Source organism: Dromiciops gliroides, chromosome 1 (genome assembly GCF_019393635.1).
Source record: "Dromiciops gliroides isolate mDroGli1 chromosome 1, mDroGli1.pri, whole genome shotgun sequence".
NCBI classification, from domain to species: Eukaryota; Metazoa; Chordata; class Mammalia; order Microbiotheria; family Microbiotheriidae; genus Dromiciops; species Dromiciops gliroides.
Window position 1 is genome coordinate 360,661,454 of NC_057861.1, and position 25,447 is coordinate 360,686,900.

Genomic DNA, 25,447 nt, shown 5'->3' on the forward strand with positions numbered 1-25,447 from the left:
CAAGTTTCAGTTCTCACCTTTCTGCCTCACTTGAGTGTCATTTGTTCTTATTGGCAATAATATTAATTTGAACAATTGTAGGACTTGTTAGTTTGGTATACAAATGGTGTTGGCAAATATTAAGTGTTTCATTTATAACTATTTGAAAGTTATTAAGTAATAATGTGCTTTATAATAGCACGTGGTTTTTAATTTATTCACTAATCAAACCTGATTCTTCTAATCAACAATTTCAGAGTATTTCTTAAGTACCCACATGTTCATGTTTATCTCCTCATTTCTCCAAGAATTATACACCGAAATTTATTATATGCTTCAAGAGGTTTAGAAAAGTAGAAAATTCACAAGTGATATTAGTTAACAAAATTTCCCAAGGAATAAAACTGCTGGCTTTTGAAAGATGTGTTGTTGTTTTTCTCTTTCATTTAATGAATGGCTTCAAGTTCATCTCAGCCTAGCATGGCACCAACCTTGGGTTATCAAGGCTTTTGGTAGTAGAATATAAGGTCTGGCAAGTCCTACCATGTTGTAAGGGTTATATGTACATGCACCTGGCAATGGATTGTATGCCTGTTCTCAAGTGCCAAAACAGGTAAGTTGGTGAAACTGACTTGTCAATAAATGATTGACCACCAGGTGGCCAAGTTTTTCAGCCATAGCAACTTATGAAGACCACTGCTTATGACAAAGAATGATCAACATCAGCATTTGTGGAATCACAAACTTTTGAAGCACCGATGTTAATAATAGGTGGTCATTATAGTAAACTAAAATAAAACTTTTCTTTTGGGGGGGGCGGGGCAATGAGGGTTAAATGACTTGCCTAGGGTCACACAGCTAGTAAGTGTCAAGTATCTGAGGCCAGATTTGAACTCAGGTCCTCCTGAATCCAGGGCCAGTACTTTATCTACTGTGTCACCTAGTGTCCCCAAAATAAATCTTAAAAGCTGGAAAGATAATTCTTTCAGGAAAAAGTTTACTCACCATGAAGATCGTTAAGATGATTAATGAGATATAGAGCTCCCCCCAAAATAAAAGTCAGTAAAGTTAATAGAATTGCTAGTTAACAGAAGCCAATTTGTTCTCAAAGATAAGATCAACTAGAAATGTCTCAATTATTTAAGACATGTAGCATCTCTGTCAGCTTACTGATGTGAAAATATAGGATATTTCACACACAGAGATGAAAATTTAGCTCAATTCAGTGACAAGTAGTTTTTAAGGTTAGAAAGCATGTCAGGTGAAATTCTGCACAATGACCCTGTGTCACCTCCAAATATACACTATGCTACCATATAATCTGAGGAAACAGAGTACTTGCAGAGTGCATACAAATACACAGCTGACTCAATTATTTGGTAGATTCTTTAGTACATGTCTGTAACCACCACCTAAGATCTTTCTCTCTCAGTTGCAAAGCTGAAAAATTACACGTAGTGCAAAAAAAAAGTTTGGTAAAAATATATTTAAAACAAGCAAGAAAAATATTTTTGGCTGTAAGGATCAGTTTCTTCATTGTATCCACTAATAACATGTAAATTATATTTCAAATGATTCCAAGTACCAACTTATAAAAAGATGCCATAAATCAGAAAACAAAGAGCAGAGGGACTTTTTTTTTTCAGAAAATGTATTTGCAATTCCATTGTTCATATAAAAAGCATAAATTTTAAAAAGTTCATATATGTTTTTAGAAGTGCTGTGGTTTCACCATTCATTGCAACTACATTCCACAATGCTGTTTCAAAGGTCCACAGTGGATCAGCCTTACATTTTCATTACACGGAAGTCACTCTCATCACAACCTCCCCCGAGCTGTTATCTTCTGACAAGTCTTCATGGGGCCTCATTCGATTGAACAGGTGTAACAGTACATAGCCACACTGAAATCTCGGTGAGGTTAATTGGGTGGGGTGAACTAAGTTTCTATTTCGCAAAGCTGTCAGTGGCAACCATAATGTCCTACTCGTTGAAGACTCTCCTCGGCTACTTTCTTCTATGTCTGTGGCTTTGTCGTAATTTAATACATCCCAGTGCAAATTAACCGCCCTCCAGCGTTTAAACACTCTGTAAACTGCTGCCCCTTCATGAACAATGAGACCTGAAATCCAGGAAAAGAAAAGGCCAAGTTACAATCCAGAATTTAGGAGCATGATCTTAATGGACAAATATGCAATTCAAAGTCTGGTCAAATGCTCTGTTCCCCAACCTGGCCAAGGAATAGAGTGTTCTTACCTAGATAAATATTGTGGTTCATAGGAAATTCTCTTAAATACCGTGAATAGATTACCACAAAGAATAAGAATACAGGAAAATACATTTTACTAAGAAGAGAATGAACCTAAGTATGACTTTCTTTGATGTCTCAGTAGGCACTTTCGGGTCTTTCATCTCCTTTGGGTCATCATTATGAATGTGCAATATCATTATATAACCTTAATTAACTACAATGTTCAGGGAATATGAGCAGCTCTGATTCCACTTTGCATCTGTTACTCTGCCTGGTTTCAACTCCATGGAATATGCTGCTCCTCCCAAATTAAGCTCATTACTTCTAAGTGTACCACGTGGCTGCTAGCAAACCCTGAATGACACCATCTCCCTGAACCTCTTTACAGGGCAGAGGACCAAACTCCTCCACCTTCCTTCATAGAGGCCAGAAAACAGACTTTAGATCACTTCACGCTGCTCTGCCTAGTTACAACTCTATGGAAGATGTCCCAGGCTGGGTACCCCCTGGTGTCCTTTCCCCCTTCCTCTTTCCTGCCTCCTTTTGTATGTTGTCTCCCCGTTTAGATTATAAGCTCTTTGAGGGCAGGGTCTACTTTTCTTTTTATGAATTGTATACCCAGCACTTAGCACAGTATTTGGCACATAGCAGGCATTTAACAAATATTTATTGGATTGAATTTGATTAGTTAGCTGAATACTCTAGTTGCCTAACAGATATTTTTTTCAGTTTCTATTGCTGAAAATCTTTCTACAGTATATACTTTCCTGAGAGAATAAGTACTATAAAGTGAACATAATTTAATCTTTCTTTGGTGGAGTGAGACTTTTGCTCATCTCAGGGTTATTATTCTGAATATCCATTTTTCATTATGTAGAACCAAAGCTATGTGAGGGAGAGTAATGGTCAGCACTCTAGAGGAGAATTTGAAGACCTGGATTATAGTCCCAACATAGTCACTAATGACCTGTGCCACCTTGGGTAAGTTAACTCAAACTCTCTATGCTCCAGTTTCCTATATATAAAATGAGATGATCTCTCAGGTCCCTGCTAGTTTCAATGGTTTAGTTCATCTATACTAATGCCAGCACAGGTCTTGGAAATAGTGCTGTTGAGTAAATTCCTCCCAAGGGCTTCCCCAAGGTTTGTGTCTATAGTCCAAATCATGGAATCCAACAAACATTTACTGAGTATTCACTTCATGCAATTCATTGGCCAATGGTAAAAGATCTACATAAAATGCATTGTAGAGTTGTTACTCTATGGGTGATTTATTGAAAACATGGACCAGAACCATATTGGATAAGAAGGCACAGAGGGGATATAATTTCTATCAATACAGGGAGAGTATGAATTGGTTAAAATTTCAAACGTTGCCAAGTACTACATTCAAAGGGCTATGCTAAAGGCTGTCATAAATTTCCTAAAGCATACATGTGCAGAGATGCTGTCTAATAGAAATTTAGAGTTAAATCAATTTTTATCATTTATGTCCACAAAAATCTATCCAAATATCCATGAATATCAAATGATGGATGTCTCTTCACAAACAATTAATTTAGGAATCAATCAACCAAACCACAAGAACATGTGTTTTGAAATGGCTACTATGTGCCAGGTACTGTGCTAACTATTGGGAGTACAAAGAGAGACATGAAACAGCCCCAGACCTATCTGCTATTGAGGTACAGTAGATACCAAATCTCTCTGGGCTGCCAATCTGACACCAAAATACCCTGGTAAAAATTTGAGAATTCAGTTAAACAGTAAATTGTGCCAAATAATTTTTACTCATTTTATTTTACATCAGATTAGTAAAAAAAAAAGTTTTTAAACCAAATTGACAGGATGTTTCAGTGTCATAGATAGAAAGCCTGATTCAGAAAAACTGGCTTTTAATTGCTACTTTTATGAATAGTGTATTGAATTATCCCTTAGAGTTATTTAACCTTTTGGGTTTAGTTTGATCCCCACTAAAATGGCAGCTCTAATAAGGGCCCTTTGCCTTCACCAGGATGGTGATAAGGCTAAATTAGAATTCATCTGCCTATTATAAGGCACAGAGGCAGAAACTATATAAATGTACAATGGTATTCTTAATTTTTAAAAATTGGTACTATGCAATGAGTAACATTTATTCACATTTGACAAAGTAATTATATCATGAAATAGATAGGTTCATTGTGGGTACTTGCTATGATTAGGAACCATTCAATTGGAGCCCCCCTCTGATTTTGTAGGACTCTATGATCTTCTATTGATTTCCTGGGCAAGGACAGAAATCAGAATAATTATCTACACTTTAAGTCATTTTCTGGCGCTACCTTTCCAGCAGCTCTTTTCTAAATATGCAAGTCTATCAAATGATGAGCAACAAATCCCATAGATCTTTAGAGTACATTTAAAAATTAATTTGAAAAGAATCTCCTATTTGAATCTCTCTTGAAAGCACAGTCCTCTGGAAATTCTGGGTCTGTGTTGCCTCCCTTTAATTGCATTTTGAGATATTAGTGGCATGTTTAGTTTTCACAAATACTTTCCATTAGTATAGAGACAGAATCTTTGCAGTCTAGAAACTTCTAATTTACTAAAATAAGGTCAATGTCAAACATATGCTACATAGCCTTTCTCTTTTCTTCCTTTTTTGAGTTTTCTAGGAGCAGACACAATTTTTTTTTCCAACTAACATTCCAGAAAACATGGCATGACCCCTGTGACCTCTAAAGTCTAAGGGACAGGATTCACTTCAATATAACTTCTAGAAAGAGAAACTGGTTTGTTTGTATTTTATTTTGTTTTTCAAAAAAGCACACATTAGCAACATTGGTTACTGATAATGAAATCTCATTGTGAGAGGGGGAAAGGCTTGTGGTAGAGGAGAAATCGCAATCTTTTTGCCTTGTGTTTTCTGGACTTTTGCCACAATCACACCTTAATATCTGCTTATAAGAGATGGGTTACATGTTCAGAAAATGGCAGCTCCTCCAATGTGGTATTCTTATCATAAGATCACATATCTAGAAGCAGAGGAACTTACAAGGCCATCTAGTATAACTTTCATTTTATGGATGAGGAGCCATAGAGATAATAAACTCATTAGAAAAAAAATTATACTACAACTTTTTTGTATGGTGCTAGTTATATAATAGCATGAAAGGCTCATTAAGACTCTGCATATACTGTCCCCAACTTAAGAAAAGCATTTTATTGCCCTCTGGAGTTTTCAGTTCCATTATTCCCCTTGCCAATGCCATCTGATTTGATTATCCTCCTCAGAGGTATGAGCTAAGATCTCAGCCTAGAGAATCATTTTTAAAACTAACACAGTTTTAGCAGTAAATAAATCTCATATCATTTGAATACCAAAAAAGAGCTTGTTTATAAACTACTTGTGCCCCGAATTATGGGACAAAGCATTTGGCATGAGATTGAGTCTTACACAAGAGCTAGAGATAAGATAGTGACTAAAAGACGAGATAGGGGGAGCAGCACAGCATCATTTACATAAATTCATTTCAAATTCCTAGCTCTCTGATTGTCACACACCGTGCTAAGGAGACAGTCCAAATACATGTAGAAAAGAACAGAATTTATTTTTTTACTTCATCTGTACTACTAACTTACTTGTTAAACAATTTTGTGGACATCACTTTATTTCAGTTTTGTTAAGTAAATACTTCCCCAAGATCAATAGCCTGGATATTTCTCAGAAACACTGAGTATTAGAGCTTGGACCTTTAATCTAATATACTCCTTCCTTTTCTAGGTGAGGAAACAGACCAGAGAGGCTGAGGGCATTTCTAGTATCATGGAATAAGCTTCTTTGACTTATTTGTTTGAAGACATTCAGAAGAATGATTATGATATGCTATTAGATATGTTTTAGAATTTTAGAACCATCTTGTTTTATCTGCAGAATTTCAGATAGGTGAGAAGGGCTGGCCTATCTGTACAAGCACAACATGGACTGATGAGACTGTCAGCTGTTAGGTATAGCCTCTTCCAAGGCAATAGCTATACTGTAGCCCCTGTCAAGTATTACATTGGAACACAGGCCCCCTAATGAAACCAAGTACAAGCTAAAGCAATTTGAGAAAGAAGGGCCCATGGGAAGTCCAAAGAACTCTGGGCAACTGCATACAATAAAAGGACCTTCTCTGTGGAGGTACCCAGGTTTTCTAGGTATAGATTGGGATACAAGATGTTCCCTTGTCCTGAGATGAAGAATATGGTGTCTTCTGTGCTGTGAGTATATATACAGTGTTGGTCACTATTCTTGGCAATTCCATAAGTACCTATGCTACATATTTATGTAACATAGATTAGTAATAACAATAATGATAATATTTATATAATGCTTTATTTAAGCTTTGCAAAGCATTGTGTATATATCAATTCATTTGATCTTCACAACAAACTCATAAGGTACTGGTACTAGAAAGCATTTCTTGTTTGTTTTTTTGCAGGGAAATGAGGGTTAAGTGACTTGCCCAGGGTCACACAGCTAGTAAGTGTCAAGAGTCTGAGGCCGAATTTGAACTCAGGTCCTCCTGAATCCAGGGCTGGTGTTTTATCAACTGCACCACTTAGCTGCCCCCACTAGAAAGCAATTTGAAAGGAATGAGTAATCTATTTCATGGGTTAGCTGTGGAGACTAGGAAAGTCACTTGGGAATCAGTCACATATGCTGGATCCCCATTATAGACTCCTTCATTTCTGCTGAAGTGGTAAAACACCGAAGAGCCCCTATAAGCAGACTGACATAAAGTAAGTAAAAGACTCGTCTTTGTTGCCTGGCGAACTACAATGCAAGCATTCACTTTTTTTTTTTTTTCTGTGAGAGATAAAGAGTTTTCCAGCTAGTAATCTCAGCCACCAGCACCTTTCATGGATATATCCTGTGTTCCTCATCAAGTCGACCACCTCTCACCCCTGACCCCTTTAATGCTCAAAGAGGTACAGGTAACACCAGAATGAGCACAACGATAAATTTGTGTGAATTTTTTGATACGAAGGAGATAAGAGGCTACCACACAAGTAATAAAGTTGACAAAAATAGAGCTAGCTACCTGAAAGTGGCTATTTTTAAAGCTAGTCCAGCTTGAGCCACACTGCAAGGATAATGTGTACCAGTCACCCTTGCTTGTAGGAAGCAATATGTCTCAGCTGTTTATCACACAGAATCAGCGTGGTAAACATATTACATCATCAGTACATCTAATTTCTATTTGTCAAAGGATGTATCGATTTCTCTACTGGTATAATAATAATAATAATAATAATAATAATAATAATAATAATAATAATAATAATAATAATAATAATGGCTAGCATTTATATAATGCTTTAAAGTTTGCAAAACTCTTTATAAATATTATATCCTTTTATCTTCTACCTGGGAAGTAGGTACTATTATTATCCCCATTTTACTATTGAAGAAACTGAGGCAAAGGTCAAGTGACTTGCCCAGGGCCCCTAGTAAGTGTCCGAGTCTGGATTTGAACTCAAGTCTTCCTGATTCTCGGTCCAGCTTTTTATCCTCTGCAGATTTCACTCCTGATGCCCAACACTATCTGTGTGGCCTAGACCAAGTTACTTAATCTCTCTGGGCCTCAGTTTCCTCATCTGTAAGAGGAAAGGGCTGAACTAGTTAAAACTATGAGATCCTTTCCAGGTCTAAATCTATGACCCTAGGATTCTTGTAATTGCCACGTTTAAAGTAAAGAAAACTACTCTGGGTCTCCCTCTCATAGGCTACTGTGACATGTGAGCATCATTCAACAGATTTATATTGCTGGGGTGGGGAAGTGTGGTTGAAGGGAAGTGAATGTGCTTCACTCTGATGCACAAGTGTTCAAAGGAAACCTTTTAGGGGGTGGAGCCAGCACTTACATAAAGATATTGATTTTGCTATACCTCTTAAGCTGTTGGAGACCTGCTTTCTTGTATGAACTTCCTTATGAATTGGACAAAGCAAACTTAATGTTCAACTGCTAGCAACCTCCTTGGCTAGAGAGGGTTGAAAGGAATAAGCTCTCTCCTCCTTCTGACCTACAGGGTACACTGCAGTGTCCTCCTGAATGAAAAAGAGAAGCAGAATCGTGCTTGCTCCTCACAGCTTTTGATCACCAATGAAAATGCAAAACCTGATCTGAATGCAAGCAGGGTTCTGGCTCTAAGAACTCAACAAAGCACATATTCTGCAAATGAATATTTTCTGGGATTGAGGCTTATTTGTGTTAGACCATTTTATTTTATCTGTCCACCCTAGATGGATTAGCCTAGAGCCCATTTCCTAGAAAAAGGTGTCAGTGGACTTGTCCTTGTAGCAAGCAAAGGGGGAACAGCTGTACTTAATTATCTCTTACCTCTTCAATAGCTGAAGTGTCTGGCCCAGAGTCTCAGGATTTGAGTATAACATTCTTTAGGGCAAATCATACATATGTACATTATTGGTTTCTTTTGGGGGAATATTTTAACAGATCTCAATTGAAATGTCTAATTAAAACTCGTAATCCTTGCAGCCAACAGGGGACCACCTATTTGTTTGCCTTGTCTTTCAGGTTTAGGGTACTGGGAATATCTTCAATAATATATGGACTATACAAAAATACAGATCAGAGACTACCATCATATATAGAGCTTGGAAAGGTGGGTAGGAAAGACAGGTAGCACCCCCCTGGGTCCTGACACACAAAAGGGAATGACTGATGAGGACTGCTTTTTAATATGTTTTCTAAATACATGTCTGTTTAATATCAGAAAATTCTATTCTATGTGATATGAGATTTTTATTTTGTTTAAGTCAAGTTGTATGTGTTATAGTGAAGACTCTCCCTGGTAGAAAGTAAAAACCCAGGTGGTATGATGTTCCAACTTTGTCCAGCACACACAAATGCCATGTCATAGCTGCAATTTTGCATTTTTCTTATTTCTTTCCTGGAACAAAAATTCTTCTGTTCATTTAATATCAGTGAGATTCTTTACTTCAGGTCAGGAAAATGGGAATCAAATAGGATACACAATTATCCAGACTTGTTTGCTTCTTTCATGATCTATTCACCAAGTCCACAGCTGAGACACGAGTACTTGACACAGATAACTCTCATCAAAACAACCTTTTGCCAATCAAGGGCTGTGGTTTCTGGTGCAATGAGTCAGATGTTTTCCCTTCTCTTCGCTGATATGAGCCATTGTTAGAAAACATTCCTTTCTGTATTAGCATAGATGAAAGCTTTTGAGACTGGACAGACCAAACCACATTACCCCTAGGTTTTTAGAAAGAAAATATTCTTCATCTATGTCTATAATTATATAAGTATCCACTGAGACCTTGGGCGGGTGTTTCCTGTAAGCCTAAATAGGTATGTGTTCCTTTGCCACACATTGCCATTCTGAAATAATATCCTGAGAACAGGGCTGTGCTCTCCTTGGCCAGAATGTCTGAGTCATCCCAGGCCCTTGCTTCATGTATTTAGAGAAATTTCTACAAAATTCTTTTACAGCCGAAGAATATTAATTTACACTAATAATCTTAGTTCTTGTAAACACGTCTGAAACATTTAGATATCTCTCAAGGCCCACTTCTTGGGAGGTAAATGAGAAAACAGGTGGCTCGCATTCTAAAGCCTTGTATTCCCCCTGTTAGTGTTTCCAGCTAAGAAATGTTCCTGACCAGTTGAAGTCTTACAGGTGAAGAATGTTCATTGAGCTGCATTATTACCAATATCATTGATGCTATTAAATGAATGATTCCTCTGGAAACTGACCATTTGGATACTATCAGCTTCTTTATCTGCAATTTTCCTCCAATAAAACCACAATTTGTAGAAATTAAACTACTGACTTTTCACTGGTTCAAAAAGTTCTAGTTACAGAAGAGAATGAAGGGATGTAAGCTGGAGTTATAAAAAGATTCACCTTTAAAGAAATGACCCAAAATGTTTAGCTTTTAGGGAATCATCTCTCCTGTGCCCTCTTGGATGATGTCAGAATTCTTCTTCAGACATAGATTAAAGCTACTATAATAAAAAGGCACACTGTAGTATTTTTCAAGAGAAAAATGTCCTCTTCAATTGATAGATTTGTACAAGCTGGTCCCCACTATCTTTCACAAACTTATGATAGGTTTTTATAGTTTGAGACTGTCTACTCATACTCAAGAGACTTGCTAGGGAATTCTAGTGCCATCACTTCTACATCTTTCTTCTTCCCTAACCACTGCTTTAAATTCAGGTGAAACTAACCCCTTTCTAGGTTAAAAAAAAAAAGTTAAGGAGACAGAAAAACTGCAATTTCAGTAACGTCCACAAAATTGGGAAAGAACCCTATGCCTAGTCAGATTTGGCCTCCTCTATATTAAAAACTTTTTAAAAGAAATGAATATTAATTTCTTTAATAAGCCTTGAAAATCAACAAAGCCATACCAGAATGTAAATGCTGCAAGGGAGGTTTTTTCAGGCGACCGCATAAGAAAATCATTCAGTCATTAATAAGTTGAGAAACTAAAGAAATGGTGAACCTAGTACTAGAGATTAAGTTCTAGACTCAATCCCCTTCTCTCCCAGGGAATAAAAAGTAACAAATCAATGGTAATCCAATGAGATAATGACCTTTAGAGAAATTAATAAGCATACTAATGGAGGCACATAAAATCCTATAATTTATAGCTCAGAAAAAAAAAGGATTGCAATGACTTCCCAAAACAGGTAATTGAGATAAAAATCTCGTATTACCATTATATTTTAAATAACAAAGAACACTCTCTTTCTGTGCCCTAAGGAGACTTACTATTTTGAGTTCCTTTTGCAGTCACTGGGAAGGTCTGCTGCATTCAAAATTCAGGAAACCTTTAGAAATAGAGAACTGCCTAACACAATCACTATATTACTGTTGTAAGGTTCTGTAAGATAACCTTTCCATGTAATATTTGGGGCATAGGAGTCCCACTGACATTAGGTTACAAGATCATTGTTACATTTCATGGCCTGTGACTGCACTCAAGTTATATGGAAATACATGAAATAAAGTGCTATTTGTGAGTGTGGATAGATGATAGACACAGATATCCATCTACAAAGAAATGTTTATAAAAATAAGTAGCAACACCTGATAATACAATATAAAACCAATTTTTAAAAAAACAAACATTTCATCTAGCACAGTATCAAAAAGTAAAGGAACACATAAAATGTATAAACTAATGGTTAAATAAAGCCTACAACCTCTTATGATAGATCCTTCCAGCACCTGTCAGGTCTTCTTATTTGTTAGCTCAGAGTCTGTACAGATATTATGAACCTGAAGAATAGTCTCTATCAGGAATGCTGGCCTCTATCATTGAACTCAAGTGTGTGTGAGTGTGAGTGTGTGTGTGTGTGTGTGAATATATATGTAATGTATGTATATAATTAAGATGAAGAACTATTATTACCAAAAGAACACTCTATTCCCCTAAAGAACCTAACATTGGAAGAGTTTGAAGCTCCTCCAATGGTAAGGCCTGCTGTGTTGGGGGGTGGGGTGAGGGGCAGGGGAGGCAGGGTTGGGGGGAGTGGGGTGCTTGAGTGTGTATGTGTATACACAGCAAAGACTAGATCTGCTAGTAGCCATAAAAAGATCAGATTTAGTAATCTAATAACAACTACAATTTAGCCCAATTTAGACCCTTTTCACACCTTTTGAGGGCAAGCCCTGAAATTTAAGCCAAGGGTTTAGGAGCAATTTGTCTGTTCTCTCTGCAACAGCAAGGAGCTGTTGTTCTAAAGAACACATTGTAGTGATTCGTGGAGCCAGAGGAAGATCACTCTAGGTAACTTTCCTGAAGGGTCTGACACATGCCCTTAAAGCCCAGTGACTTTTTCCTCTTGACTGACCTAACTACAGACTGGATGATATCTGGTTAGGGATATTGAAAAAGGGATTACTGTTCAGATGCAGGGTGGGCTGCATGGGCCCTGGGGCTCCTTCCAACTCTGAAATGCTGTTCTTCTGTCCTTCTAGGGGTCAATACTAGACAGATGCAACAACCACTCATCTCCTACCCTCTGCCTTTCAGACCCCCACCCCACCCCAGGTCATGTTCTCTGGAAAGCCTCCTATACCTAAGCCCCAATTTTGTGGACTTCCCTTACTAGTTTTTAATGCCATTGTTTCCAAGTGATGTTTAGCAGGTAAAAGATGGGAGTCCATCTCTTAAAACAAATAATTTTATATTGGGCAGAAGAAGAAGATCAAGATTAGCTCTCATCTACCCTCTATAGCTCTTTGCATGTACTTATTTACATGTCTCTCCCATTAAGACTATCAGCTTCTTAAGGGCAGTGAGTGTTTTTGCCTTTCTTTGTATCCCCAATACTTAGCACATCGCCTAGCACATAGTAGGTACTTAACAAGTACTTTTAAATTGACTGGATTTTTTCTGGTGATGTCGATTCAGAGACTCCCACTCTTTTCTGAACATGAGCTACTTGTGACTTCCCTCAAGTCTTAGGAAGTGTGGGGAGATGTTATGCGATATGTAGATGTTTTGGGAGGCCCTTGAAATTGTAGGAGTTTGATGTCTGTGGCTGCTCAGGAACCCAGGCAAGGGGGATGGGCTAGAGTTCCCTGGCCTCAGAGGGCTGCCCTGGTGGGACATGACCTTGCCAGGAGGAGGTGCTAGGAGGTGCCATCCCTGAAACAGAACCTCTGTCTGGAAACATAGACTCCCAGAGGACTGGTTGCTGCTGAGGCCGTCTATCTCACCCTCATAAAAGGGCTCTTGATGTTGGCTTCCAGTGAGGCGCTGAATCCTGAGAGTCTCCCAATCTTTCTGCTCAGAGCCGTGAACAGCAACTGCGATTGCTTCACCAGTAAAAAAAACATTCTAAATTCAGAAGTGTTCAATACATTTCATATTCATTCTAATTATTTTGTAGCTTGAAAGAAGCCACCTCCAATGACCCAAATGGTGGAATACTTAACAACCTTTCCCAAAGGCTGATCTTTTATTTAGGAGGAAAAGGGATTTTTTTTTAATCTTTTGGTGACTTTGAGGGACCATTTCTGCAGCAAAGGAGGTCATCCAAACTCTTTCTAGTGACTTTCCCCAAGAAATCCCCTTTTTGATGGAACTTGCTTAATCCTTTTAAATCAATCTCTATACAGTATATCAAATTTCCACTTCCAGGGCCAAGTTTCCGGGCCTCCCTGGCTTTTGACTCCTAACGAAAATCTCACTTTCTACAGGTAGCATTTCCCAATCCCTCTTTCTTCCAATGCCTTCCCTCTGTTAAATTTTGTTGTTGTCGCACATTTATTTCCCTGTTGTCGTCCTCATTAGATTGTAAGCTCCTTGAGGGCAGGGACTATCATTTGCCTTTCTTTGTATCCCCAGCCTTTAGGACAGTACCTGGGACAGAGCAGGTACTTAATAAATACTTAGTGATAACTGACTAACTCCTCTCTCTCAAACTGTGTTCCTGTCTCTCCTCCTGTACTTTTTAGCTTACAATGCCTCAGAAAGCTGTGCACCCTGGAAGCTCCCTCCAGCTCTGGACTTCCTACTTAGGAAGTTCCTTCCATCTTTGTGTTCCCTCCCAGAACAACTTAAGGAAGTCGCCCACGTACGTCTTCATTCTTCTCCAGGCTGCCTCCTGGCCCTTCTCTTGGGCTTGCTCTACTTTCTCTTCAAGGTCCCCTTTGGGCATTCTTCTCCCTCCTCCTAAGGCAGCCAGGTGGTGTGGTGGATAGAATGTTGGAATAGTTCAAATCCAGTCTCAGACTAGCTGGGCAAGTCACTTAACTTCCATCTGCCTCAAATTACTCAACTGTAACAGAATTTAATAACAGCACCTACCTCACGGGGCTGTTGTGAAAATCACATGAGACAACATTTGCAGTGTGCCTAGCACAGTGCCAGGCACATTGCAGGTGCTACATAAATGTGTATTTCCTTCCTTATAGCTTGCTTTTATGTATTGTCTTCTACCAAAAAAAAAAAAAAAAAATCAAAGCTCCCTGAGGGAAGGGACTTTCTGGATTTTGTATTCCCAGCTCTTAGCACAGTGCCTTGTACAAAGAAAGACCTTAATAAATGTTTGTTGACTTGACAAGAACATTTTTCTAGAAAACTGACAGGCTGTAATCACATTTAGTGATCTGAGTTAATGTACAGCCAATAGTCATCACCAAGCCATCCTTCCCATGCTTCATAGGCATTATTAACAGGAAAGGATCCTAAGACCAGAAGCCACTAATAGCATTTATAATATTTAACCTTTTCACCTAAACCCCCAATCATTCATAACAAAAATGTATTGAACACTTTCTACGTGCAATCCACAGTGCTATATGTTTCAGGAGATGACAGGAAATGTTTAGAATCTATTTTCGTGGATTAAATAGGCCCATTTTTAATGTATTTTCACAGATGATCCACAAGAGTAGATAATGTACAAATCTTGTTATTGTTGTTTGGAATACATGCTATGTTGTGTGTTCTTTTCCTTAGCACTAGATACTTTCCAAATTATGTTTTGTTGTAGCTAATAACAACACAGGGCTGCATTCTCTGAACCATGGGAAGAAATGTCCTAGGAGCTACTAGAATTAAGAATTTACCATACAAAACCTACAGACAGTAGATAAACTATATGTAGATAATTAATGGTTAGATGGATCTATAATTAGATGTGAAAAAAGCTTTCATTACTTGTCCATGTATGATGTTCTCATGTTCCCAAAGAGCCAAGAAATATGTATTTTCATTCAATGATGCCAGGTACTATGCTAGTTTCTAGGATATAAAAGAGAAAAAAAGAGGTCCCTCCCATCTAGGAACATACCTTATGACTAGATTTTAAGCTGTGTGGTTAGAAGGTTAAAATCATGCTATTTTCATTTCTTTGCTATTAAAATAAAACAACAGATGCTGAATTATCAAAAACATAAGGCAAATGCTGACCCTTTAAAAGGTCAATATTCATGTAAATGTGGCCTATGACTACAGAACGATGCTGTGTTTACTACTGGGTGCTGAAATGCTCAATATGTTTTCCAGTTTGTGCATATCCTTAAAATAGATTTCTTATGCATCCCCAAGTAGCCATGGCTGGATAAATTATGAATTATTTTAAATTGATTTTCAAAAAGGCTGCAATATATGCCCATAGTGTTTTGCATGGATTTCATTAAACTATGAAAAGTCCTATTACAACTACATAAAACTGTCTCTTGATAAATATGACTTTACTAGAGGGAAATTTTTTTTAGTTTATATTACAATTAGTGTAGAAAGGTAGAAATATCTCAACCTGATTAACTTCCTAGTACATTTAAATCAAGTAAAGAGGCCCATCTTTTTTTATCTCTTAATCCCTCTAGCTTAAAAAAAAAACCCAGCATGAAAAATTCAAGAGGACCTAGACAGATATTTTTATCACTGGGAATGGGTAGGTTTCCATTGATCACTTTCTGTCCTGACCATTTATTCTTTAATTTCAGAAATAAGGTAATTATTGCACATGCAATAATAAAAATCTGTAATTTAGCAACAGAACCTTATGGAAGCAATTTTTCTTAAAACAATTTTAGGAAGGACTTCTCTGCTAAAGATAAAAAGGGTCAGTGATGAATCCCATCAGATTTAAAATACATATGATAGAAGAAAGTGACCTAAGCTTGGCCCAAGTATCTTGGAAAATAAGGGGCATTTGAGCAGCAGAGCCCTCATGGAAACCTCTCCAAGAACTCTTATCAATCCTCCTTAAGTCAGTCTTTATGAGAGACTGACAGAAGACAAAGCTGAAGTGTTTGGAGAATCAAGCAATTCTTAAGAAAAATTCAGGGGGCAAAATTAGTAAATAATAATAATAAATATTAAATAAATAAATAATCAACTGATTTTGTATGGCAACCTATGGCAAATTTCACTTTTCCGGTTCCTTGGCAGTCAACATCTTCAAGCACTAGCTTTGTTGACATCTTGGCTCTTAATCTGAAATTCCAACACTTAACTAACAGCCATTTTTTCTGCTCTCAGGAAGCTTTAAGAGAGAATAGCTCCACTTTAAGGCTAAAGGTCTACATCATTAAGTCTGAATGATGTTCCCTACTCCTAAAATGGAGTACATTACGAGGATGATTTGAGCTGGTCGAGGATGAGAAAGCCAAACTGCTTTCTGAATACTATGTCAGTTCCGCAGTGTAGATTAATACTTTGATTTAAATTAAATTCCCTGAAGACCATACACATTTACATTCTAATGTGAGTAGTACTAAAATCAAATTGAATGATACTTAGATTTTCCTCTTCTTTATCCTCCCACCCTTGCCATTCCATTGAGAGTTCAGATAATCAAGGGTTGGCTATTTATTTGCATTGCAATATACTGAAATTGAAAGCTTACCTCTCATAGTGACTACCTGTGTAGCTTTGGACAAGTCACTTATCCTACCTGTATCTCAATTTTCTTATCTATAAAATGAAGGGGTTTTTCTAGATGGCCTCTGATGTACCAGGGAAGTGTTTAAGGGTCATTTTCTAGAAAATATTCTTCTCTCTGTAGTGATCAATCAAAAACATCTTTCCACTGCTAAGTACCCCCAATATTCTGAAATGGGTCCTCTTCTCTTCCCTTTCTCTTGGTGATCTCCTGGGAATCTCCTGGGAACCGAAGCGTTGAGTTATAATTTGGGGGCGGGCGGGGCAACGAGGGTTAAGTGACTTGCCCAGGGTCACACAGCTAGTAAATGTCAAGTGCCTGAGGCCAGATTTGAACTCAGGTCCTCCTGAATCCAGGGCCAGTGCTTTATCCACTGGGCTGCCCCAGTTTTAATTTCTAATAAGATGACTCCAAAATTTCCATTCTGCTCTCATCTCTCTCTTCTAAACTCCAGTTCAATATCAACTTGCTAGACATCTTCAGCTGGATGCTACATAGATATTTCAAGCTCAACATGTACAAAACAGAACTCATTCTCTTCCATTATTGGTGTAGGACCAATGACCCCAGTCTTATTTCCTTTGTTGTAAGTCTGTCGCTTCCTTCTTTTCATTAGTAACAGATACTAAGGCACCGGATGGTAAAATCGGAGGTTGTATGGACCAGGTAGGCCAAACCACCACCATCTGAATAACAAACTCTTCTTTGTCATTCAAAGCTCTGCACATTTTCACTCCAACCTGCTCTAGACTGAGTTTACAATACTTTATGCTCCAGCAAAACTATTCTACTGGCTAATGCTTGTCCACAATATTTCATCTCTCACCTTTGCACCTTTGCAGAGTGCTCCTTCTTTATCACCAAATTAAAAGTACTTGGCATGTCTTCTAAAATTTTCTTCTTTGTGTAGATGCTTCCCATCTAGCTCCCCAGTGTAATTATAAGTTCCTCAAGGACAGAGCCTATTTTGCTTATGTCTTTGTATCTCCAACGTCTAACCAGTGACTGGTACATAGTAAATGTTTTTTTGGTTTTTTGTTTTTTTTTTTTAGTGAGGCAATTGGGGTTAAGTGACTTGCCCAGGGTCACACAGCTAGTAAGTGTTAAGTGTCTGAGGCCAGATTTGAACTCAGGTACTCTTGACTCCAGGGCCGGTGCTTTATCCACTGCGCCACCTAGATGCCCCCATAGTAAATGTTTAATAAACTCCTGGCTGATTAGGATTAAGTATCAAACCGATCTCCCTCTCACCCAAGTCTGAATTCTACGAAGCTCTGAAAACACAGATAATCTTAGTTGCAAACATCCATCTTTATGTGAAACGGCCAATCACTTCTGCTTTCTCTCCCTTCAAATGTATTGCTTATGCCAGTACCAGAGAATGCGAGCACCTTCAGGGGGAGGGCTATTGGACTTTTATCTTTATATCTCCAAGGTACAAATGCCTTGCACATAGTAAGGATTTAACAAATGTTTGTTAAATTGAACAGAATACCTTCAGGTTTTTTCAAATCTACAAGGTCACACAAAGTTTCATTCTCAGGCCTAATTTCCTTTCTACCTTTAGCTTCAAAGTCCATAATTATTTATACTTTTTCATCTTAACTAAATGAACTGAATATCCAATCAATTTAAGCTGGATTAATGGAGAAGACTAGGCAAGCAATGGCATACTAAGGGAGAACTGCTGCCCTTTTATATGGACTTCTGGGAAACTTCCCTCCAACATAGGAGTTGAAAGCAAGATTTTGCTGCTGTTACTCTTTCGCTGGTACTGATGCTTTGAAAATTGGAGGAATTGAACAAAAACTCAACTAAGGTTGGAGTGAGAAAAATCAGCAAGTTCCTACTGAAGTGGTCACCTTGCTTATAATGATAGCCAGCTACTGGGACTTATTTCATAAGCCCCAGGTAATAGTATTATGCGCTTAAAAATGATATATTCCAGTCATAAAAAGACCTCATAAGGACATGAATTATCTATTTCACTGTCTACACTAATTAATTCAATTGTATTATTACTTTTCAAATGGTAATGGTTATTGATCTAGCCATACTTGAATGGCTGATCAAAGTCAGAGGATAGTATGTGTCTACGAAACAAGGTGAAACTAAATGCTTAGCGGCAGCTAGATAGAGCATTTAATAGAATACTGGGCCTGAAGTCAGGAAGACCAGAGTTCAAATACAATTGTATGATCCTGGGAAAAATACTTAGCTTCTGCCTCAGTTTCCTTAACCTTAAAATGAGGATAATAATAGCACCTAACACCCAGGAGTTGTTGTAAGGACCAAATGTGATAATATTTGTAAAGCACTTGGCACAGTGCCAGGCACATGATAAATATTTGTTTCTTATCTTTCTTCCTTCTTTCACAGGGAATTTAACTTAGGACTCATCAAGTTTCTTCTCTAACTAATTAAACTAAATCATCACAGACTTTAATGCTAAAATATTTCTTGCTCTTTTGGACATCAATGCCCAGAGTTTAAAAGACTACTTTTAACCTCATAAACACATCATTATCAAATTTCATTGAAGAACAACTCTTTTATCTTTGAATATCTTTCTCATTTAGTTATCTGACATTTTTAACACAATTTAAGCCCCAGATTGTGTGTATTTCTGTGTGAGGGGATAGAAAAGAATCCCAGTGTTAGCAAGTTATGAGATACTTAAAGATTAGAAAATATATATGAACCACAGATTGTGACCTAGAAAAGTCGGAGATCGCTTCTTGAAGACTCTGGTCCACTGTGGTACTAAAATTAAGACAAAAAACAAAGACAAACAAAAAAAAATCTTTGGCCTACATTAAAAAGGGCCCTGAAAATAAAAACAAGTGTGGCATCCTTGCCCTCCTTCTTCTGAACAGGTATAGATACCCTCTATGAGGCAAAAAAATGAGGGCATTTTTCATTGATGGCAGAACTGTAATTCTGAGGATATGCCAAAGAGGTCATTCCTACTCTTCAGATTTCTTGTTCCTGCTGACCTCAAATTATAAAGACAACTCTCTGAGCTCTGAGGGAGGATCCCTCCAGCCTATGAGTGCCTGGTCTCCTGTGCCAGCCTGTGTGACTGGGATGGAGCTGCTTCTTGTTTGTGTCTTCTCTTCCCTTCCTTTAGAACACTATGAGTCTCAAAAGGTATCTCACATCTTCCCCCACCCAAGGCAATCAATCACCAGATCAGATTCAGCAAAAATGGCAACAGTGGTAGCAGCAGACCCACCAAGATAAAAAAGAGTTGCCCACAGAGAGAAACCACCAAAAAAATAAAAGAGTCCCCTTGGGATTCATCAGGGCATATTTAATAGAAGTGATACAGAAAACAGCAAATGAATAGCCCTGGTGTAAATGTCCAAAGGAAGCTCATATATTAACCTGCTAACTGATTATGATCAGTCTATGATTTGTTACTGCTTATCACTCCTTTTCCATAACAGAATAAACCTTCCTTCTCCATACCTGATTCATTTTTGCATTCTGGGTAGCTTTTTACTTTCCCCCCACTCACTCAATGGAACAGAATGCCTTAAATAAGAGCCCCAAGTGGAACCATTCCTCAAGAAACGTAGGTGAAGGTGAAATTGGAACACTGGAGAGCTTAGTTCCTTATGGAAGACAGGCAACCCCAGAAGAAGGAACCCAACATAAATGGAGAAGGTAGGTAAAGGAGATGGATTGGAGAAAGAAGGTTGCCAGCCCTTCTGGCTTCAGCCTAGCTGTTCTTGGCTAGCCTGTTTCCTAGACAAAGAGTATTCTATCCCTGTAAAAAAAACTATGGTATGTCTGTATCTGGAATGCTGTGTGCAACTGTGGCCACTGCATCTTCAGAAAGCTATCTGAGAAATAGAAAAAGGCAACTAAAATGATTGAGGGAATGCAGTATAAAGATGTGAAAAAACATATAGCTCTTGGGTCTCAAAAGAAGTCTAGGAGAAGATATGATCAAAGTCTAAAACAACTGTGAAGACTGGAAATAAAATGAAGACGTCTCGGCTCACTAAATTCCAGAGGGCACTAACAATGGGACCCTCCTGGAAGCTTAAATAAGGTCAGTTTAGGACAAATTTAAAAAGCAGCTTGTAAATGCAGAAAACTCATTCCTCCCAAGAGTTCTCATGGAGTCAAAGAAATGTGGTGCGAGAAGAGATCATTTATTCCAACCCCATCTTTTTATAGACAAAGAACTCGGGCACAAAGCACAAAATGACTTACACAAGTTCACACTCCTAGTAAGTGATGGATCAGGAAATAAAACTCGTGTCTGCTAACTCTTGGTCTCATATACCACATGGCATACACTGAAATATAAATAATGTAAAGAAACAGTTGAGATAAAGGAGATAGAGCCACAAGAGATTTCCAAAGGAAATTGAGATGTTCGTGGAGTTATCATAAACAAATTGGAGAAGCATGGAAGAGATTACCACTTACATTTATGGATAGAGGAAGAGGTCGTGACCAAACAATAGAGAGGTTCACAGGAGGTAAAATGGACACTTTTGATTAAAATAAAATTTTATAAATTTTTTCACAAACAAAACCAATGTAACTAACAACTAGAGAAACAGAAAATTGGGGGGAAATGTTTGCATCAAGTTTCTCTAATAAATCTTTCATTTCTAAATTACATAGAGAAATGAGTTAAATGTATAGGATGAAGAGGAATTCCATAGCTGATAAATGGTCAAAAGATATGAATAGGCAGTTTTCAGAGAAAAATATCAAAGTTGTAAATATCCGTATGAAAAAAATGCTCCAAATTAGAGATGCCAAACTCATGGCCTAAGTGTAACCTGAAGCAGATTAAAACATAATTGAGAAATATGTTTAAAAACATGTAAAATGCAACAGCAATGTTAATATGTGGTTTTCTAAGTTGATTGTCAACCTATAGGGATCTTCATCAGGGTTTAGTGGCCCCTCATTTCTATTTGAGTTTGATATCATTGCTCTAAATCACTACTGATTATATTAAATTAAATTAAATTAAATTGTAAATTAGACAACTCTGAGGTACTACCTCACCCTAATAAGATTATTTAAATTGACACCTCCTCCCCCCCCCAGCAAAAAAAGGGATAATTACTATTGCTAGAGGGACTATGGAAAAACAGACCAGGACTGCATTGTTGGTGGAGCTGTGAATTGGTCCATCCATTCTTGAAAGTAATTAGGAACTACACCCAAAAAAGCTTTTCAATTGTGCATACCCTTTGACCCAGCAATGCCACTATTAGGTATCTGCCTCAAAGAAAAAGGAAAAGAATCCATACTTACAAAAATATTTATTGCAACTCTTTTTGTGGTAGAATAGAATTGGAAAATAAGGAGATGCCCATCAATTGGGGAATAATTAAACAAGTTATGTTAAATGAATAGGATGGAATACTATTGAAATGTAAGAAATGGTGAAGAGGATACTTTCCGAAACATCTGGGAAACTTGTGTGAACTGATATAGAATGGAGTAAGTGGAACAAGGAGAATCGTTTATATAATAATAATAATAATATTGTAAGGACAAACTGCTTTGAAAGACTTAGAAACACTGATCAATACAACCACCAACCACAGTTCCAAAGGACTCATGATGAGAAGTGATATACTCAGACTGCTCATTAAAATATATGATGCTCTCTTCTTCTGCCATTTCAAATCCAGGTCTATATAACATGCCATTGTTGTGACTCCTTCTCATTGCCACCTGTCCCTGGCTGACATGCCTACTGCCATGGAGGACATGGATGAGTACTGCAACATGGAGGAGTTTGCTGACGGCTCCAAAATCAACAAGAGCAGGAACCAGCAGGATGATGATAAATGTCTATTAGACAGCTAAGCAAGAAAGATCTCAGTATCTCTCTCATTTAAGACAGGTTGTAGACTACACAATTAAAAGAGATCATGGAAAGCCCAGAGGATTTGGATTTGTGCTTTTCAAGCATGCTGCTAGTGTTGAAAAGGTCCTGGAACTCAAAGAATACAAACTGAATGGCAGGATGAGAGACACCCCCCACCCCGGCAAAGGGTTAATGTTTTAAAAGGAAAAGTGCCCCTCAAAAAAGTATTCGTGGGTGGACTGAACCCAAATATATCTGAAGATGAAATCAAAGAATATTTTGGAGTATTTGGAGAAATTGAGGATATTGAACTTCCTATGGACAACAATAACAAATGAAAGAGGAATCTGTTTGATCACATTCACAGACAAAGAACCAGTAAAGAATTTATTAGAAAACAGCTATCATCAAATTGTTTCTGGGAAGTGTGAAATCAAAGTTGCCCAGCTCCAAGAGGCATACAGAGCACCAAGAGGAACAACCTAAAGAAGAGAGGGCCACTGTGGCTGGTGGCCAAGGTGGCACTAGGGCTCGTGGCTGAGGTCAACAAAGCATGTATGACGAAGCATCCTGAGGGGGTGGGAATCACCAAACAATTACCAGCCATATTAAGAAGTACATGGAGAAACAGGTGCAAATGCTAGAGCAACTTATCTTGAAGAATGACAACAATGAATGAAGAGTGGTCTTCTATTCATCCAAGATGACTATTTTGCAAAAGACATTTGTGTACATGACACAACTGTGTCCAATTGTATGTAGATGCCGATTTTGATTTTTGGTTTGTTTGTTTTTATTTTGTCTTTGCCATCTGTTAGGACAAATGTGGTTTTGGATCTATACAAATTTTATTTGCATAATTTCATGTTAAATGGATCTCAAAAATAAATTACTTTGTCATTTTTTTCTATTTCAGGCACAAAATATATCTGTAAATACATAAGTTTAAATAAGTAACAACTGAGGTACAGTTTATTTTCTAGAGTCATAGACAGTGGGGAAAAGCAGTGGTCCTTTATAAATCGTGAGTAGCAAACTTTGCTTTAGTTGACTAATTGCCTAGAAAAGGATTCCCTATGCTAGGGATTCTTGTCCATGTTTAAAATAACCACAGCTTGTACTGGGCAATCAAATAATATTTCTCTCCCACGTGCAATCTTTAGATCTTTGAGATGAGACATTAATTTAGCATGTTATGAATAGCTTGAACTGTTTCTATTAGGCCACAAACACTCTTATTTTTATTTTTAAGCAGAGTACCTTTATATTAGACACCATAACAAGGCATAGTTAATAACTGCTTTTATGAGTTGACAAGATGTTCTGAGCCTATTTGTAAAAAGAAAAAATCTATCATGATTACTTGGTTTTGCATTGAATAAATCTGACTCAAATAGGCTATTTTTATATCCATTGAAACTGGGTTAAAGATTAATATGGGCAAGATTTTCACTGCAGAATTGAAAGTGAATGATTTTTACTTCAAAATAGTGCATTATGTCACTGACACTGACAAACCATCAATGGCTATTTCCTGTTGGAATATTTATTTGGAAAGTTTTAGTAGCATTACGGTTTTTGTCACAAATGTTTTTAGAAGTCACAGAAGCAAATGGCATTAATTCATCTATAGTTTTGTACTCTAAATAAAGGTTATTTTTCATTAAAAATGAAACATGTTGGGGGCAGCTAGGTGGCACAGTGGATAAAGCACCAGTCTTGGATTCAGGAGTACCTGAGTTCAAATCCGGCCTTAGCCACTTGATACTTACTAGCTGCTGTGTGACCCTGGGCAAGTCACTTAACCCTCATTACCCTGCAAAAAAAGAAAAAAGAAGCTAATGGAAGAATCTGTTTTTCATAACTATACATATTTGTAAAGGGACTTGTTTTTCTTGATTTCTCAATAGGCAGGGGAGAGAGAGTAGAAAGGAAAGAATTTGGAACTGGAAATAAAATTGAATTTTGAAAAAAATTAAAAAGCAACTAATGATTTCAAAAAAAGATGTTTGTGGAACAGCTCTCTAACCTTTGAGAGATATTTCAAGGATAAAAACTATGTTTCCCCAACATATCTTTGTTGAGCCATGAGGCTGAACACATCTGGCAAGTCTTGTGGTCATAAAGTGATTTAATGCAAAACATTACTTTTAGAAATTCTTTTTTTTTTTTTGGATAGGCAATTGGGATTAAGTGACTTGCCTAGGGTCACACAGCTAGATAGAGATCCACTGCCCCACCTAGCTGCCCCAATTTTTAGAAATTCTTAAAGAAAACCAGCAAAGTAATATTACATGAATCAACAATAAGATACATTTTAAGCCACTATTTTTTTTTCAAAATTTTAATCCAAGATATTTAATTTTATAACAATAATTATTCTTTCTCAGTGTCTTAGGGAGAATCAAAACATTTTCCAGACATTAATTATGACATTAATTAGGGAAGGATCAAACAGCATTATCCTTATTTCATAGCTGTTGCTCCTGAATCAATATGCCATTTTATTCATTAACTGCAAAAAGGACTAGATAAATTTAAGACTGCTTCAAAGCAGTTCACCAAACAGTATTTGTATTTGCACTTAATATATACACATATGTATATATAATTCATATGTATATTATGTATGTGTGCATACATCTATAGTAACCACCACTGCATCAAGTAAATGCTGAAATAATATTCTGTTTCTAACTAATCTTTTCACTGTGAAATTCAGTAGCCCATGTTAGTCCTCATGCTATTTGCCCTCTTGGCAGCTTTTGACACAATTTAACTCCTCTTGGATCCTCTCTCTGTTATTGCTCTCTCCTGGTTCTCCTCCTCCATGAAATCCCCTTATCTGACCATAATCTGATGACTTTTCACCTCTTCCTCTGCCTTCCCTGACATAATCCTACTCTTCATCCTCACCCTGATCTCCAGTCCTTTGATCTT

The 25,447-nt window shown here is 37.4% G+C and overlaps 1 protein-coding gene and 1 pseudogene across 1 annotated transcript in view; one reads left to right on the forward strand and one right to left on the reverse strand.

The window, feature by feature from the left end:
• Window positions 1–1,508: 1,508 nt before the first annotated feature.
• The window catches only part of MARCHF11 (membrane associated ring-CH-type finger 11), a 155,374-nt gene continuing 131,435 nt past the window's right edge, over window positions 1,509–25,447 (reverse strand). The window contains exon 4 of the mRNA XM_043977003.1: window positions 1,509–2,101. Within this exon, the coding sequence (XP_043832938.1) occupies window positions 1,779–2,101 (323 nt within the window). The 3' untranslated portion in view covers window positions 1,509–1,778. The remainder of the gene's footprint in view (window positions 2,102–25,447) is intronic.
• Window positions 22,360–23,119, forward strand: LOC122735449 (annotated as a pseudogene).